This window comes from Natrix helvetica, assembly GCF_964273705.1.
Source record: "Natrix helvetica genome assembly, chromosome: 2".
NCBI lineage: Eukaryota > Metazoa > Chordata > Lepidosauria > Squamata > Natricidae > Natrix > Natrix helvetica.
Window position 1 is genome coordinate 228788825 of NC_138552.1, and position 19733 is coordinate 228808557.

Sequence of the window (19733 nt, forward strand, 5' to 3'; positions counted from 1 at the left end):
TCCACTTACACTTTGTCTCTAAGTTTGTAAGTAAAGCCAATATTATAAAGGTACTCCAAAAATCCGAAACATTCTCAGGCAAAGAAAATATACTCATTAGCAATACATCCTTCATCAATTTCTTATCAGCAGCTGAAACAGAGAATGTTTAACACTGGATGTTTATTTCATACATCCAGGTATGAGTCAGTATGTTTGGAATAATCTTTGCAGTCACCAGATTGCATGCAAAATATATCCAAATAAATTTAGCTTGCTAATTATCCCACTATAGAGAACTGCTTCTGAAATCCAAAGTCAGCACAGCCATGTACAGTAAGTTCTGAAGACTGCTGGAAAAGATATGAACGAAGGAGAGTCAAGATTTAATCATTGTGATGATGATGATGACATTAACAATAATAATTAAACTGCACATACTTAAAATACTTTCCTTTGGATGAGGGCATCTAAGGAGTAGCGCTTTTGTAGCAAATGTGGAAATTCTTGGATTTGCTTTCCCAGCAAATCTGGAGGGCACCATCTTGGGGATGCGTTAATATGATTTGAGATAACCACATGAGAGTGAAGCTCCTCCCTTTGACTAGTTTACAGATTATCAGAGCTATGTGATCCATGGCTGCCTGGAGAATAATCCAACTCTGGAAAGGTCAATTGCTTTATTTAATGGCATCTCAAAGTGGGTCCAATTGATGGTTCTGAGCAAACCAACTCCTCAACAAAGAGCAGAAGTTATCACAAAATTCATCAATGTTGCACAGGTAATTTTATGATGTTGGAGCCTGATTTAATCCCGTGGAATAAAATTGAATGAAATGCAGGTTAAAAGAGAGTCTGTGACTTTAACGTTTTAAACTGTTTCATATTTAATGTATTCTCTTAAGGGAGAAGTCCTTAACACTTGGATGCTGCTGGGCATATATATGGAATTTAAAAAAGCAGGATGTAGGTACTATCAAAAAAATGGCTGTTAGGCAGGATTTTCTCCATTGCAAAATGTCAGATGTATAAAATTCATCATCAGGTTCATTTTGTAAGTGGCCCAGAGTTGCTTCAATAGTGAGATGGGTGGCATATATATTTTATAAATAAATAAAGCATCAATTTTCAGAAAGCTCTTTGACACCTTTCGAGGCTCGTATCCAATAGGATATTCCCTTTATCTCTGCTTATTTTTATTCTTTGGCGGGAGATTGGCAAATTTCCAAGCAAAGCACTGGGCAATCGCTGCCCATCAGTTTCTAGAGGACAAAGTCGTATACTGTTGCTGTGCTTTGCAGTGTGCCAGCTTCTCTAAAAATAATATTAAAAGAGCAGAAGAATATTGTTGGCTGCCATTGGAAAAAGTTGATAAAAAGCATAGCATACATTTAACTTCTGTTCTTGATGATCCTCAGTATGTTACCTCCTGGTAAAAAAAAAAGACTATATATAAAAAGAGGGTGAACCATTTTTCAGAAATGTGCCAAGTGTACTTTTATGTGTATCATACAAGTTACTTCCCTCACTGCAGACCACCCGTATCATGTTCCAAAATGAGAAAGGGTAGAATCTGAGGGTCTACTTGGAATCTTTTTGATGATGGGAGTTTACTCTAGATCAGTGTTTCTCAACCTTGTCAACTTGAAGATATCTGGACTTCAACTCCCAGAATTCCCCAGGCTGGGGAATTCTGGGAGTTGAAGTCCAGACATCTTCAAGTTGACAAGGTTGAGAAACACTGATCTAGATCATCAGCTTGCAATTCCCTTTTGATTGATTTATGGATGGCCCTGCTAATAGACCTTTCATGTAGCAGTTCCACAAATGTCACACGCAGAATGTCACAAGAGCATGGGGTGCAAATCATTATGCCTATCAAATCAGGTTCCAAACAAAAAAAACCTTTCTAATAAATTGTGCACACCAGTCTCTGCAACAAAGGGAGCAAAGGAGCAAAACTGTGACTTCTACACTTATGTTCAGTATCAGGACACCAGTACCAAAAGGTGAAGAGTGCATCGTGATGTGGCCACATACATCTTCATTACTTCTTTTTTTATCACTGTGGTTTATAAACAAATTCCTATGAATATGTGTAATGGGAATATATGTAAATGTCATTGATTCAATATGGAAAAAGTTGATCAGTATATCTATATCTAACTTTATTTCTCTCTGTTAATATGTTACAGTCATGGACTTAAATCTTGAAATTAATAAATTCTAAATAATATTTAAGCTTGTAATGGAATTTTCCTTCTTTTTTTAATCATTAACTTTATTCAAAAATCATTTTAATTTATGGATTTATTGACAGCTCTATCAGTACTCGAATTTCAAATATAAACTGCTGAATCACAACTTAACACATTACCTTTGATGTTTGGTTGTGAAATAACACTCCTCAGTCACAATCCCATTGGTCTAAATTACAATAAAATTGTGGGATTTCACCATCTGGAGATAGTTTATTTGTTTTCTTCTCTTCTGAGACCATACATTTGATCTAGATCAGGGTTTCCCAATGTTGAGAACTTTAATATTTGCCAGGGAGTTCTGAGAATTGAAGTCCACACATCTTCAACTGAAGTTCCCAAGTTTGGTTTAGATGAATAATGAACAATATAATCTTTTAACAAAAATGTTCGAATTTCTCCACAGAAACTTCTTCAGCTTCAAAATTTCAATACACTGATGGCTGTTGTAGGAGGCCTAAGTCACAGTTCTATTTCACGTCTGAAAGAAACTCATTCTTATCTTTCTTCAGAAGTTACCAAGGTATGAGAGTAAACTCACATTTCATTTCTACATAGAGAAAAATATACCACTGAATTTTTAAATATATTATACTATTTTTCCACCGAAGTAAGGGAGATTGAAAGTATGGATGTTTCTTATCCTGAATCATATGAATCAACCATTGGTTCATCTGATTTAATTACTGGCAGCATATTAACATGGGGAGGTCTTCTAAAAAAAAATTCTAAAGTTTTCTAAACTTAGATTTTTTGAAAGCCTTTATGTATTCACACACAGAACTAGGACTCTTTTGAGAGCATAAATAATATTGATGGACAGATCGGGATTTTTGCAAAAAGAAAGAAAGGGAAAAATGAAGGGTTGAATCACCAGCCCAAAAGAGTGCCATTTGCTGGAAATAATTTGGAGAAAATAAAGAAGTGACAAACCCACTCAAACACAAACTATAAATTTGGTTTTGAACTTGAAAAGATTGTGTTTTTAAAGTTTAGGAGCGTGAAGATTTCCTTCGCCCAAGTGTCTTTTAACTAACATATTTTAAACAACTCCTATCTCCTCACTGACAATTGATAATTTAATCTTGCCTGTGTGGGAAATTCTAATTAACCAACTGCCATAAATCAGAACTTGGAAAAGCAGGAGGCGAAGAAGAAACATACCCGAGTTTTGACTTTATGCAAGCTTGTTCCAAGTAATATATTTTGAGCAGCTATATCCAACAAGAGGTGAAAAGTAGCAAGGGGGGAAAAAACAATAACAAAATCAAGAACTGGGAAATATGAAGGTTTTTTCCTTTCTTTCTGCAAAAGATTAAGATGGCTCCAGCTTCTCTTCTGGTTTCACAGTAGTTGAATTAACTAAATTTAAGGTGGACCAGAACTTCAAAATAAGATTTGTATAACTAACTGAATTTTTGGAACTGGACATTAAAGAAGAACAAAAGACCAAGATGGCTCCCATCACTTTTCCTCACAGAAGGTGAAGTAGATAAATTTAAGGTGGACCAGAACTCGGAAATAAGAACTGCATAACTAATTGTAACTTTGGAACTGGACATTATGGAAAGCTGGGATTTTGAAGAACTACGTGAAATTATAAAAAATATGCATAACACTAAAATCAAGTCTAAATAGAATTCTGAACCCAGAGAAGCAGGTATTTAAAAAAGAAGGGGAGAGAGATAATGAAGGGATAGAAATGGGGAAAATAAAAAGCAGACAAAAAACTACATAGGGCATGGTAGAAGTATAGGGAAAATTGTAAAATGGGGATGTGTCCCAACAAAAGGGAATAAAAAGCAGACAAATGATGTTTCAGAGGTTGAAAGTGGCATAAGGAAAATTGAAATAGGAAGTTATGCCCCAACAAAGAGAGATATAAAAGAACTTTCTGATGGTGGTTTGGGGAAAATTGAAGAGGGTGGATGTGTCAAAACAAAGAAAAGGGAGACGGCAGGAACAAAGAAGTGGGACAAGAGACTTACTATGAAAAAAATCAGACAACTAGAAATTGTTATATGAGAAACTACAAAGCTAAGGGGTTTATTCCTAAATATGAAAATAAAATGGAGTTTCTAACTTGTTGAATATGATATTGGAAAGATAATTAAACAAAGGTAAAAATATATGGAATATGGACAAATATAAAACTGAGATGGGGAGATTGTAAAGCAGAGGTTTGTGATTCACTTTTATACATGATAATTAAATTGAGTTGCTAATTGATTGACTATGACAATAGAAGGACAATTAAGCATGATTAAAATATATGAAACATGGACATATATAGAACTATTAAGATGATGAACAAGGTGAGATGTGTACCCTTATTATTCTATATAGTAGATTAAGGGAATTGTAATGAACATTGAACAGTAAGGATTGTTATTTAAAGACAAGTAAGGGTGATCTAATCCAAGATATGGTAAAATGAAGAGGGAACATGAAATATACTTACAGTGGGAAACTATTCAGATTTAAAGACAGAAGCACAAATTGGGGGCGCATAAGGATGTATAATTATATAATTATAATGATGAGAATAGCTGGGAATTGTAACCAGGTCTTCATCCCAGCCAAAACTAGGCTGGGGGTGGTGGTTAAAGGCACAATGACTATACATGTACACTTTTTTGTTCTATTTCTTAAGAAAAAGGAGGAAGATACATGTTAAAATTAAATATCTATATTGAAAAGGAATTATAAACACCATCAACATAAAGTGGAGCTCGCTCAGAAGCTGAAATACACCAAGCAAATGAGATGGAGAGTGTGAAGCAGAGGAGAGAGGCAAGGGCTTCTGAGATGGAGGGGGATAGGAGAGAGGGCAGGGGGGGAAGAGGATGAGAGAAAGGAGGAGTGGAAAAGGGAGAGAGGAGAAGGGGAGAGGAAGGAGAAGTGGAGAAGAGAAGGATGTCAGAGGGAAAAAAGGAAGTAGGGAAGGGGGGGGAGAGAGGGAGAAGAAAGTGATAGATAAGGTACAAATATGGTGTATGTGGAGCAGAAGAGCCAATAGTCACTTTTGGGAGTTGATGGTAAGATGAATTGATGTATTAATTGTATTGTATTACATTAATACAATTGTATTAATAATTGTATTAATAATACAATACGATGTTGGCTATGTAATAGTATACATGTTATATGTTATGAAAATGAAAAAATTAAAAACTTAAAAAAATAACTATGACTCTTTGTCAGATATATACAGGAATCAATCATCTGCTTTATTTTTGCAATTGGAAAGTGATTCCCTTTACAAAAGAGTTAGATTTCTGGTCCTCCCGCATAATTTTTCTAAGTTTCCTCTTAATCAAAGCAAAACCAAGAATGTTATTGCTGAGCCTTGCTTCTTCTTGGCCTTCTTTGTAGAATTGGGATGAAATGACTGAACTGGTCTCTTCCAATGGAAACTACTGCAACTACCGCAAAACATTTGCAGACTGTGTCAACTTCAAAATCCCCATCTTAGGAGTCCACTTGAAGGATCTAATAGCGGTTCATGTAGTTTTTCCAGACTGGATCAATGAGGACAAAGCCAACCTTGTGAAAATGCAGCAGCTTTCAGTCACTTTGAGTGAGCTGATAGCCCTACAGACAGCATCCCACCATCTTGAGCCAAATATGGATTTAATTAATCTACTGACGGTAAGATTAATATGACTTGTGCAGTGCTACTTGAAGATAGTTCAAGAATACCTGCTGATATACTGCGGAGCTACTCATAATATTTGGTAATATGGATACATGACACAATACTGTACTATAAGTAAGTATTATAAATAAGACAGTTGTGCAGGGATCTTGGAGTCCTAATGGACAACCATTTAAATATGAGCCAGCAGTGTGCAGCAGCTGCCAAAAAAGCCAACACAGTTCTAGGCTGCACAAACAGAGGGATAGAATCAAGATCACGTGAAGTGTTAATACCACTTTATAATGCCTTGGTAAGACCACACTTGGAATACTGCATTCAGTTTTGGTCACCATGATGTAGAAAAGATATGGATGCTCTAGAAAGAGTGCAGAGAAGAGCAACAAAGATGATTAAGGGACTGGATACTAAAACATATGAAGAACAGTTGCAGGAACTGGGTATGTCTAGTTTAATAGAAAGAAGGACAAGGGGAGACATGATAGCAGTGTTCCATTATCTCAGGGGTTGCCACAAAGAAGAGGAAGTCAAACTATTTTCCAAGGCACCTGAGGGTAGAACAAGAAGCAATGGGTGGAAACTAATCAAGGAGAGAAGCAACTTAGAACTGAGGAGAAACTTCCTGAGAGTTAGAACAATTAATCAGTGGAACAGCTTGCCTCCAGAAGTTGTGAATGCCCCAACACTGGAAGTCTTTAAGAAGATGTTGGATAGCCATTTGTCTGAAATGGTATAGGGTTTCCTGCCTAGGCAGGGGGTTGGACTAGAAGACCTCCAAGGTCCCTTCCAACTCTGCTATTGTATTGTATTGTATAAACCTGGGTTGATCATTTGTGTATTTTCTAGCCAAATTTAATGATTGGTAATCAAATTTAAGCTTTAAAAAGTGTAGCCAGACTTTGTTTTAAGGACTTCCTTCGTTTTATTCAAAACAGTCTCAGAGGTTCTATCCAGAGATCTACCATCAAAACTAGATAGATTGATAATCATTATAGACTGGGCCTTCTGAATTATGAAGTTCCCTTTTAAATGCTTTATGTATAGACCTTCAAACAAGTATTTTTTTATAAAAAAACCAATGTTCTCAGCAGCTTTTTCCTAATAAAGTTTTGGTGCTGTTGATGTGAAATGCCTCTGAAAGACCTTCAGAAAATCCATCTGGTCTTTTGTTTGGCTTGATTATTGTTTGGTTTACACTGGAATTGTTTTATACAGGTGAAACTAGAAAAATTAGAATTGGTGGCTGGCTGGGGAATTCTGGGAGTTGAAGTCCACAAGTCTTAAAGTTCCTAAGTTTGGACACCCCTGTCCTAGAACAATTACTGCTGTCTGCTGTATGAACCTGACAAACATTCAGGCATGATCAACAGGTCTTCCCCTTTGAAATTAAGAAGGCAATGGAGCAAGAATCTTCTTGGCTATGAGTCTCTTATTTGTAGTGACATCTTAAAAACCTTTCTATTTGAGTCATTTTATCTGCATCACTATTATTTTTTAAGTTTTAAGTTAGGCGTCTGGTGATCACAATTGCTTCCATTATTTTATGGGTTTTTTTCTTTGCATGCTATTTATTTGTTGTAATTTGATCATGTGCTACTGTAGACCTTTATCCTAGTAAATCTATTAAAGCTGCAATTGTTTTATAGTTATAGTTTATAGTTTATTTAATTTATAGACCGCCCCCTCTCCCCGTAGGGACTCGGGGCGGTGTACAGACCATTCATAATCAAAACAACAGAAAATAACATAAGACATAGAGCAAAACAACACACACACACTGTCTGTATATAAAATCCCAAAACCAATTTAAATACTTAAAAAACAATTTAAAACCCGTTTAAAACCCCAATATAAAATTTAAAAAGCCATCCAGGAAGGTTTGTAATAGATGTTAAATACAGTTACGATTATAATTATAATTAGGCCAGACCAGCTACTCGAAACAGGTGGGTCTTGAGTTTCTTGCGGAAGGAGCGGAGATCAGAGGTGGTTCTAATATCGGGGGGGGAGGTCGTTCCAGAGGGTTGGGCCCATCACAGAGAAGGCCCTACTCCTAGGCACCGCCCGCCTGCACTGTTTAGCGGATGGTACCCGGAGGAGGCCCTCTCTGTGAGAGCGGATTGGTCGCAGGGATGTATGGGGTAGAATGCGATCCCGCAAATAACTAGGTCCCGAGCCATGGAGCGCTTTGAAGATGACGATCAACACCTTGAAACGCACCCGAAAGGCCACAGGTAGCCAGTGCAGCTCGCGCAGGAAAGGTGTTACATGGGAGTACCGAGTACTCCCCATAATAACCCGCGCGGCTGCATTCTGGACCAGCTGGAGCCTTCGGGTGCATTTCAAGGGGAGCCCCATGTAGAGAGCGTTACAGTAATCAAGGCGAGAAGTCACTAGGGCATGGGTGACTGTGCAAAGGGCGTCCCGCTCCAGTAAGGGACGCAATTGGCGCATCAGGCAAACCTGGTGGAACGCCCCCCTAGCCACGGCCGTCACATGATCATCTAGCGACAGCCGGGAATCTAGGAGGACGCCCAAATTGCGTACCCTATCCACTGGGGGCAGTTGTTCCCCCCCAATGGCCAGAGATGGAACACATTGGCTAAAGCGGGGCGCCGGTAGCCACAGCCACTCCGTCTTGGAAGGGTTGAGTTTGAGTCTGTTGTCGCCCATCCAGACCCGCACGGCTTCCAGACACCGGGACATCACCTCAACGGCTTCGTTGTGGTGGTTCGGGGTAGAAATGTACAACTGAGTGTCATCTGCATACAGATGGCACTCAACCCCGAATCCTCGAATGATCTCGCCCAGCGGTTTCATGTATGTGTTGAACAGGAGAGGGGAGAGGACCGACCCCTGTGGCACTCCACACGTGAGCGGCCTCAGGGTCGATCTCTGCTCTCCCGCCAACACACATTGCGTCCGACCGGAGAGGAAGGAGGAGAACCACCGCAAAACGGTGCCCCTCACCCCCATCCCCTCCAGACGACGCAATAGGATACCATGGTCGATGGTATCGAAAGCCGCTGAGAGGTCTAACAGGACTAAGATGGAGGAACAGCCCCCATCTTTCGCCCTCCAGAGATCATCCACCAACGCGACCAAAGCCGTCTCTGTGCTGTGACCCGGTCGGAAACCGGACTGGCGCGGGTCTAGATAAGTAATTTCCTCCAGGTGTCAAGGGAACTGCTGCGCCACCACACTCTCAACAACCTTCGCTAAGAAGGGAAGGTTGGAGACAGGACGATAATTGGCTAACTCAACTGGGTCTAGGGAAGGCCTCTTAAGAAGGGGCCTCACCACCGCCTCTTTCAAGGCGGTTGGCAGGAACCCCTCCTCCAGCGAGGCGTTCACCAGACCCAGGAGCCAGTCACGTGTAACCTCCCAGGTTGCCAGTACAAGCCAGGAGGGGCATGGGTCCAATAAACATGTGGTGGCCCGCAGTCACCCGCGTAGCCTGTCCATATCCTCGGCGGCAACAGAGTCAAACTCCTCCCAGATAGGTACCTCAAGACTCGCCTCCGGTGTCTCCTCACGATCACTGAAGGGGACCCATTCGCTCCGGATCTGAGCGATTTTGTCCTGCAGATATTCCCCAAATTCCTCTGCCCTCCCCTGTAAAGGAGCTTCCCGCGACCTCTGTGAAAGGAGGGAGCGGGTCACCCGGAACAGGGTGGCAGGGCGGTTTACTGCAGACGCAATAAGGGTGGCATAATATCGACGTTTAGCCACCCTTAGTGCCACAAGGTAGGTCCGTAAATGGGCTCTTACCTGTGTTCGGTCAGATTCGGCACGAGAGGAGCCAAGTATGCAATCAGCAGGCCCAACTGACTCCCTGGGCCCCATCTCACACCTAGAGTCTCACATCCGGATATCTGAGGTACGATGAATTCTCTCGGTGCCAGGACTTCCCGTATAATGACCGCTACCCCACCACCCCTACCCTGGGCACGAGGCTGATGGAATACACGGTATCCTGGTGGGCACATTTCCACGAGGGGCACACCCCCCTCGTGGCCCAACCAGGTTTCCGTGATCCCTGCAAGGTCCGGCTCCCCCTCAGAAACCAGGTCATGGATGAGGGGGGCCTTATTAACAACGGACCTTGCGTTACATAACATCAGTCTCATGCCTCGGCTCTGTAAACCCTGACCACCTAGGATGCGGGGGTTGGTACAAACGACCGGGCGTAACCAACGCCCCCGGTCTCCCAACCGACTGCAGGATCTTCTTCTGTCCTCGCATCCACCCCTTCCTGCGACCGTTGGAATATAGGAACCCTCTAAAGGAACGTTATATTGACTCCCCTCCCCCGCTCCGCTCCCTTCCACCTCAGCCCCACCTGTTCGCCTGGCTCTACTCCTATTCCTGGTCTGGCTAGACCCACCCCCCACCCTGGATCCCTTTAAAATATTTAAAAAACATTTACACAAAAAACCCCGGAGCCTCCTCTTCTTCCACCTCTCAGGATTAATACATCCGTCATCAAGGTGGGCCCTTGAAAGGGCAGAGGGCCATATTTGCGAGAGGGGGGACTCCCGCAATAAAATCAGGTCTACCCTAGAGTAAAAGTAAACCATGGTTCAGCAGGGCCTCAGATCGAATTGAGGGTGCTACAGATATTAAAATTACTTTACAAAGATGTTAAAATAGGTGCTGCATACAGCACTGAGTCCAGGAGAAAGGGAAATGCAGAGGGATATAGGGAGCCAGGGCCTGGATACTGATGATAAAAGACCATAAGTCCTGGGTGGGAATAATGGGTGTAGCAGACCAGTCCATCAGTCTGTAAATGGTCTATAGATGGTCAAAGGATGGTCAAAAGATGGTCAAAGGATGGGTGGGCAGTAGAAAAACAGTAGGGAGACAATAAAAGCAGATGGTCGATAGATGGTAAACCAGGGATAGTAACAGGGCTAATGGTCAATGATGAAGATAAAGGGCTGCTACCTTCGCTCCTCCCCTCTCCTTCGCCCCAGCAGCAGCCATTGCCTCTCCCTTGTGTATCCCAATTTTGCAGAAGGATTACTTGTAACTAAACCTGCTAAGGAAGTTACTGCAAATAAAAGGAAATAAGCAGAGTTAATCATTAGCACTGCACATAGTATATAAGATTGCATAGATAGACCATCTGATAAATTGGTTATTTGTTTGATTGTTTATTTTAAATATTTATGCAGCCATCCATCTCACAACAATGAATCTGACAGGTATACAAAGATTAAAATCATCATAACAGTATAAAATGATGCCCCGGGTTGAACAACCCCCAGAACAAAATCATAGTATTCACAAAACTGACTTAGCTGCCTGACTTAAAAGCCTGGAGAAACACACAGATCTTCAGAGGTTTATGGAAGGCTAGCAGGATTGGGCTGCATCTCAGTGGATGCAGCTACAGAGAAGGCACAACTCCCAGATCCATGGTGGCACTGTTGGATGGAGGGGTTCCAGAACATGGTCTCCCTATTAGGCCTGGTGGGACAGCAGAAAGAATGGAGGAAAGATGGTCCCAGAAATAGCCTGCTCCTTTGCCATATAAAATTGAATAAATGGTAACCCTCTGGCAACCTACTGGGAGCCAGTGAACTCATGAAGCTATATATTTTATGAGAATATCAAGAATGGTCATAAACTTCAGATGGTCCAGAAGGCTGTATGTGGGCACACACCAGCATTCTGGACCATCCGAAACTTCTGGATGTTCTTCAGGGTCAGCTCAATGTAAAGGGCATTATTCTAATTTAAATGGGAGATGACTAAGATATGAATCACCATGAGCCAGGCTTCCCAGTCCAGGAAAAGAGGAACCTGGGTAAAAGCCCACTTAGTGCAGCTGTCTCCTGCTTTTGGATAAAATCTGTGAGACTAGGAAGACCATCCAAGTTGCACACTAATTCTGAATGGAGAAGTTTGTCTTCCTTCAAAACTAAAGATGGAAAAACTTCAGGACCTAAAACCTCCAGAATTAAGTTGAAGCCTGTCCTCCTCCATCCAAATCTCCACAAACTCTAAGCACCCTTTTTTTGCAGTGGTTGTTAAATAAATCAGTTTTCACAAATGGGCTGGGTTTTTTTTGCTGGAAAACAAAAGTAAACCACAGAAACTGGCAAAAAAGATAAAAAATCACAATCATGCAACCACAGGATGCTGCAAATGGGCATAAATGTGAACCGGTTGCCAAGCACCCAACGCAGGGGAGGGAGTACAGCCAGCAGAACTTCAAAAACAGGTTGTAAGTTGCTCTAGGCAAGTTGTTGTAACTTTTAGCTGCTAAGCGACCAGTTGTTGAGCAAGGTCTACCTGTACTATGTTGCTATTTCTTTTCAGGATCATCCTTTGTTTTCCTTACCTATTCTCTGTTCCTTTCCTACTGTCAAATGTTGCAGTCAGGAATATATATCTGGTACCAAATTAAAACTTGCATGTTTTTTAAATATATTAATATTATATATTAGTATTCAGAACAAACACAACCCCCCTAAACACATCCTGGACCTGACCAACCACTGCCTAACCAACACATACTTCATCCATAATGGACAAAGATACAAACAGATAGAAGGAGCACCCATGGGATCACTCCTCTCACCCATCATCGCAAACATACATGGAAGATTTTGAAAGTAACGCCTTAGATAAATCTGAACACAAACCCAAACTCTGGCTTAGATATGTTGATGACACTTTTGTGATTTGGCCACATGGGAAAGAAAAACTGGACAACTTCCTCACACATCTCAACAGCCTACACCCCAAAATACAATTCACTATGGAAATAGAAGCAAACAGCCAACTTCCCTTTCTGGATGTCCTAATCTACAAAAAACCCAATGGCTCCCTAGGACACACCATCTACTGGAAAGAAACACACACCAACCACTACTTAAATGTACAATTCCATCACCACCCTGCCCAGATCAACTCTGTAGCCAAGACCCTCATCTCCAGAACCAAACGCCTAGCCGACAAAGTCCACCTGAAAACTGAATTACACTCTCACAAACATATTAATCTCCAATGGATTCCAAAGAAAAACAATTACCAACCTAATCCAAAGGGAGACTCCCCCTAAGAACTGAGACACAGAACAGGACAATGGCATCGCCCTCCTCCCTTACATCAAAGGCACCACAGATAAAATCAGCAAAATTCTCCACAAACACAATATCAAGACAGCCTTCGGCACTACCCAAAACATAGCCAACATCTTAAGAAACCCCAAAGACAAGATCCAGCTAGAAAACCAAGGAGTCTATGAAATACCATGCAAAATCTGCCCAGCCACATACATTGGACAAACTAATAGGAGAATAAATGGACGCATCGCAGAACACAAGAACGCAGTCAGAACAGAAGACAAAATTTCCTCCCTTTTCCAGCACCTTAAAGCAACAGGACATGAACTTGATTTTGAAAGAACCAAATTAATTTCCAAAACTGAACACTTCAAGAGAATAATTATGGAAGCTATTGAAATAGAGAAACACCCCCACAACATGAATAAACGTGATGATACCTCTCGCCTACCAGACATCTGGAAACCAGCCCTAGTCAACAAACAAGCCCCACCCACCACCCAGGCCGTTATAACACAAAACAACAACAGACACACAGCCAGCACCAATCAGTACCAATCTACCAATCATGATACAACTATACAGCCAATCAATCCACTTACTGGAACAAAGCCAGCACTCCACACACCCCCACCAAAATTTATAGAAAGACGGCAGCTCCGACCATGCTTTACTCACACAAACACAAAGCCAAAAACACCAGCCTGAAGATGGCGAGTGAAGCCTCGCCGAAACGTTGCCAAGACAATCTCAATCTTACACGGGAAAAGACCTGAACATAACAAGACCAGCATACCTATACCCGTGAAAATCTATTTTCATAGATTTTTACGGGATGTAGGTGCGTATATGTGTGTGTGTGTGCGTGTGCGCGCACGTGTGCGTGTGCGTGTGTGTGTACACATACATACACCAAATGAACAGTATTCTGTTCTCAAAGTTGCTATCAATGATAGAAAGAACAGAAGGAACAAATTGATTTTAGAGTTGTCTTACTATGTCTCACTCTTAATTAACCTGTTCTGAAAATATGCAAATGCCTGGAAAGCCCCAGTTGTTTTTACAGTTGAATAAACGTGTGTGAACTACAATCTTTTAGAAAATTTCAGATTGAAACTAACTCAGGAAATCTGTTTTTAAAGCTGAATTTTAAAATTAGGTGAGAGGTGAATTTGCTCAGGGGACTTCTGAATCTTGTTTATTTTTTGCTTATTAGATTTTTATCCTGCCATTATTACTTTATAATAAGGTAACATGTGTAACATCAGTTCTACTCACTATGATTGTTGGTGAAAGTTGTTGACAGCTGTAGCTGAGTGGCTGCTGTACATTCCTCATCTTGTTCAGTAGGTTCATTTTGTGATTTTGCAGTAGATATGAAAGACTGAAAGCTGCCAATCCTGCTCTATGGCTCAAATACATCTAAATTTATCCAGTCTGGATGAAAATAATTGAAACCATCTATAATTATATCAGTTATCCTGTCTGTTTGTCTGATTTCTTTCTTCATCTCAAGTGTTTCTGGTATTTTCGTCTGTCAGAGGATTAAAGGCCCCAAGTGCTATATTTTATTATGTGGAATTGTGTACATGTTTCTGAGCAGAAACCATATATACCCCACTAGTTCATCAGACTTCAGGTCCTTTCTGACATTTACAATTTCCAATATGTATTTCCTTAGTTTCTTTCTTTAGATGTTTAGGATAATAATGTGCCATTGATTTTTTTATTGAGCCCTACAGCAGGGTGAGACATCTATGGTCCTTCAAGACTGGCCTCCCTGATTTATCCATGAATGTCTTGTTAGAATACCAAACGGTAGCCACCATGGCTGCTACTGAACACATTTCTCTCTTCAAAGCTTTTTTTGGGAGACATTGAGGGAATAAATTAAAGAAGTAGAAGAAAACATATGAAGATTGCAAACAGAAAATGGGGTTACCTAAATCCTTTGTGAATTCTCTGAGGAGACCAGGTATTCCTTACCTAATAAATAAGTCCCTTACCTTGAAGTCAGCAGTAATGAGACTCAGTACAATAAAAAATAAATGACATATAGTTATTCCTGAAAGTCAACATCTAAAGAAAGAAAAAAGGAAGGCACATTGAAAATGATGCAGTAAATGTCACAAAACTTAAGTCCAATAAATTAGCAGGTTGTACTTCCCACCCAGAGATATAGAAACATCCTCATCTAATAAAATGACATTTGCGGGCCTTCTTTACTTTCCCCGCAATCAAAATGCTAAGGATAATCTTCAGATTAGAAAAAAAATTAGGAAGGCATGAAGAGGAGTAAATGCTGTACAGGTAGCTCTCAGCTTGCAACAGCAGTTGGGACCAGAGCTGCCATTGCTAAGCAACGTGGTTGTAAAGCAAGACATCGCATGACGAAATCTTTAGCAACAGCAATTCCAGCGGTTTTGGATGTTGTCGTTAAGTGAAGACTATAGGGATCATTAAGCAAGGACTCACATGATTAAGTCTTCTGATTTCCTACTAGCTTCTCCATTGACTTCGCTTGCGGGAGGCTGACAGGGAAAGCTTGTTTATGACTACTGAGATTGACCAACAAAGCAGCTTCTGTTTTGGCAGCCACACACCCTCATTCCCTACAAAAGTGAAGAAGCCTGAGGTGGAGCGTCATGTGATTATGACACTATCAACTATTAAGTTGAAATCACACGCACACCAGTTTCTGCACAAAACAACTCCCAGTTTCTTGCCATGCTTCCCTCCTGGAGTATTAATATACATCAGATTTACAAACATACTTTGCAGATTTATATTTGCATGGGAGAAAGGGGTTTCATGCATTGAACGATGGCAAATGGGTCATGGTTGGAAAGCGATGAACTGCCCCCAACTGCTTCTTTTAAGAGTGGTGTTCCTATAACTGAAACAACTATTAAAGTTTATTGTGACATTTACAGTTTTTTTTTCAAATGTATTAGGTGAGTGGCAGTAATTAATATATGCTACATTTATTTTTATTTGACTTTCAGCTTTCACTGGATCTCTACCACACAGAAGATGATATTTATAAGCTTTCGCTGGTGCTAGAACCTAGAACATCTAAATCAGTAAGTTTTTTTTGGGGGGGGGGGTTCTGGTGTAAGTGTAAATATAACATTACAGTATTGGAGCAGTGATTCATAATCTACTTTTTTGTGTGAAGATTCATTGATTTCTCCATTTTTAGAATCATGCTTTGCTTTTCCTGGATAAAAATGTGAACGTGTGCTCCTACCTTGCCTTTCAGCAATCATTTCATTCTTAATTGGCTTTACTGTGCATTGCAGAAGATTAAACAGGATAATCCTTGTGGCCCACAATTGTAGAGACCGAATAGGAAAGAACTATTTTGCAAAATTTGGTTGTTTAATTTGTAACTTTGGTTTCTCTCTCTCTCTCCCTCTCCCTCTCCCTCTCTCTCTCTCTCTCTCTCTCTCTCTCCCCTCTCTCTTTCCCCTTTTTTTCTTTTTTTAAAAAAACAACTGTTCAGAAATCTTCCAGTAAATCAGTTTCTCCTGCAATTCATTCATACTTATTTTTTTTTTAACAAATGCTTCTCTGTTTTCTTTCACAGCCTACCTCTCCAACAACTCCTACTAAGCCAGGAGTACCCCTTGAATGGGCATCTGGTGTAATACCAAAGCCTGACCCAAGTGTTATTAATAAACATATCCAAAAGCTAGTTGATGTGAGTATTGACAGTAGAATTCCAGTTTATTTTCCTATCTTCTCACCTATCTCATGAATGCATGAATGTTCTGTATTCTCTCATTCACTCCACCATATTCAATGTTTTTTAATTGACTATAATTGTATTTGTGGTGTAAAATATAAATTTTACTTTCGCAGAACACTTAATTATTTTTCTAAAAAAAAGTTGGGATATGCACTAACAAGTAGGGCCTTCAGTAGAGCTTCCAAATCTGAAATCTCATGTACAAAACCAGAGTTTATGTCATTACGCATAAGTGTGTGCGCGTGCAAAAATGCATATGCACATATACACCTTCAAGTCAGGGTTCACTATTGGCGATTCCCTGGACAAGCCCCTGCAGTATTCTTGGCAAGATCTCAGAAGTGCTTTGCTATTATTTCCTTCCTAACTGAAACAGAGTAACTGGCCCAAGGTGTCTTCATGCCTAAGAAAACTCACAGTCATCTGTTGTCTAACCTGGTGCTTTTAACTATTGCACCAAACTGGCCCTTAAATGTTGTAAGCTAAAGGTAAAAGTTCTCCCACACATGAGGGGCGTGCTCATTTCCGTTTCTAAGCTGAAGAGCCAGAGCTGTCCAAAGATATCTCCATGGTCATGTTGCCAGCATGATTAAACGCTGAAGGCGCATGAAGCATTGTTACCTTCCCACCAAAGGTGGTCCCTATTTTTCTACTTGCATTTTTTACATGCTTTCGAACTGGTAGGTTGGGAGAAGCAGGGACAAGTAACGGGAGCTCACTCCGTTATGTGGTGCTAGGGATTCGAATCACTGAACTGCCGACCTTCTGATCAACAAGCTCAGCGTCGTAGCCACTGAGCCACCGCATCATATGTTATTATACAGGCACACAATTTGCCGGCTGAAGCAAATGTGGCATTTAGTTTATGCATTTGTCAAGCTCCTGTACCACCAATTAACAACAATGGAATTCAGAATGAGCTTCTGAAGTAGAAGACTTATCATTCCAACTTTGGCTGTTTTACCTTAGGTGACAAAATAGTTGCGTGTATCTTATCTAGGTAGCATATCCTAACAAAAGTTAAGTTTTGTTTAGTGCCTAAAGAGTGCAGTGTTGAGTCTAGATAGGTTTTTTTCTGGGAAGTGACTTTCACAGATTCCAGACCATCCAAAGAAAGCTCTGCTCCTGGAAGACCCCTGCCAAATTTCAGTTTCAAAGGCATCAGATTAGGAACTTGATGTTTAACTGGGAGAAGGTTGCATAGATGAACCTGCTGGGGAAAAGGCTGGATGAATTTGCCTCATATTAGAATGAATTTGCCTAATATTGCCCCATAATTAATTAATCCTCTCTCAGTCTTGTTCTTGTTTAATAATGTAATTGTTTTGATTGTTTTTTTTTCTATTTTATTTTAATAGTTGGTTGCATTATATGCCACCATGGTCACATTGCATGAGCTTTACGTGTAAATTTAATAAATAAATGGTTAACTGCATTAATACCTATACCCACTCTGTGGGCATGCGAGCCATGGGGCCCAGTTCAGCTCCACCACGCATGTGCATGCATCTCCCGCTATCCAGCTGGTTGTTGGGTCTCTGCAGTGGATTTGCAGGGGGTGGGGCATGTGCAAGGGGGCACGTGTATGCGCAGGGTGGGGTGCATATGCGAGGGCCATGTGTGCGTTGCATTTTGGGAGCACTTGGTCCAGAAAAGGTTAGCCATCACTGACCTATGCCGAGCTTTTATTTTAGGATGCACCCCTTTGCTTTGTTGTCTGTAATCATTTGACATTTTCTTCTCTTTTTCTTATTTCCTTGCACCTTCAGTCTGTTTTTAAGAATTATGACCATGACCATGATGGGTATATTTCACAAGAAGACTTTGAAAGTATAGCAGCAAATTTTCCTTTTCTGGACTCATTCTGTGTATTAGACAAAGATCAGTAAGTATCCTGCTCTTGGTATTATTTTCAGCGCAACTTCATTTGTGTTTAAAGGCAATGATCTTCTTGAGTCCTCCCACTCTCCCCTCCCCTCCAGCTCAGTTTCTGGCTTTCTAAGGCTTGACGGAGTTTATACTTTCTTCCTCCAAGACGCTCTCTTTTGTCCCGTTGTAACTTTCACCTTTGGCATTTCCTGGTGATCTCCTTTCCAACTACTAACCTGCTATGCCTAGCTTAGCTTTCTTGGAACTCAGCCAAGCCAAATAGCCCCATGCACATTTATCAAGTGTAAGTCTTTATTTTCTCAATCAGGCATATTCTCAGTTACACGTGTACAGATTTGCAATCACAATTTCTGAATAAAGTTTCAAAAAACGGCGTTCATTTTATGAAGGATGGCAAATATACATGCTCCAGGATAATATTGCAGGATACACCTTCTCTAGTAGAGAGAAGTTCCCTGAGGATGGGTCCCAACACAAATCCAAAAGATTGGAAGACTAAACCTCTAATCCCAGTGACCAACCCAGATTGGATCCTGCAGCGTTCTCCTTTTTTTTAAAAAAAAAATATCTCCAGTGTTTCTATAATGATCAAGATTGACCCCAGTGTTTCTCTTTCTCAGTCATCATCTCAATACTCCCAAGGGACAGGCGACTAATACAGGCAGCCCTCAACTTATGACCGCAATTGAGACCAGAATTTGCGTTGCTAAGCAAAGCTTCGTCAAGTGACTTGTGCCCAACGTTATCACCTTTTTTGCCACAGTTGTTAAGCAAATCACTGCACACATCCCTTCGGCCGATCCGCTCACACAGAGAGGGACTCCTCCGGGTGCCATCCACTAGGCTGTGCCAACGGGCGACACCCAGGGGAAGGGCCTTCTCTGTGATGGGCCCGACCCTCTGGAATGACTTTCCCCCTGATATTAGAACAACCACGGACCTCCGCTCCTTCCACAAGAAGCTCAAAACCCACCTGTTTAATCTAGGCGGCCTGGCCTAATTCCAGCTCTCCCACCTCAGTCTGCATTTTTAAATTTTACAGGTTGGTCTTAAGGCTGAGTTTTTAATTTTTATAAATTTGTACAGGGGTTTAAAGTTTAATCCGATTTTAATTATAT

General features: G+C 40.9%; 1 protein-coding gene across 5 annotated transcripts in view; it reads left to right on the forward strand.

Moving 5' to 3' along the window:
• The window catches only part of RASGRP3 (RAS guanyl releasing protein 3), a 77753-nt gene that overhangs the window by 44068 nt on the left and 13952 nt on the right, over positions 1 to 19733 (forward strand). For all 5 annotated transcript variants that reach the window (XM_081945268.1, XM_081945266.1, XM_081945267.1 and 2 more), the window contains 6 exons: positions 588 to 761; positions 2644 to 2760; positions 5613 to 5888; positions 15980 to 16057; positions 16564 to 16677; positions 18495 to 18610. In XM_081945268.1, coding sequence (XP_081801394.1) covers positions 588 to 761; positions 2644 to 2760; positions 5613 to 5888; positions 15980 to 16057; positions 16564 to 16677; positions 18495 to 18610 — 875 coding nt within the window. The remainder of the gene's footprint in view (positions 1 to 587; positions 762 to 2643; positions 2761 to 5612; positions 5889 to 15979; positions 16058 to 16563; positions 16678 to 18494; positions 18611 to 19733) is intronic.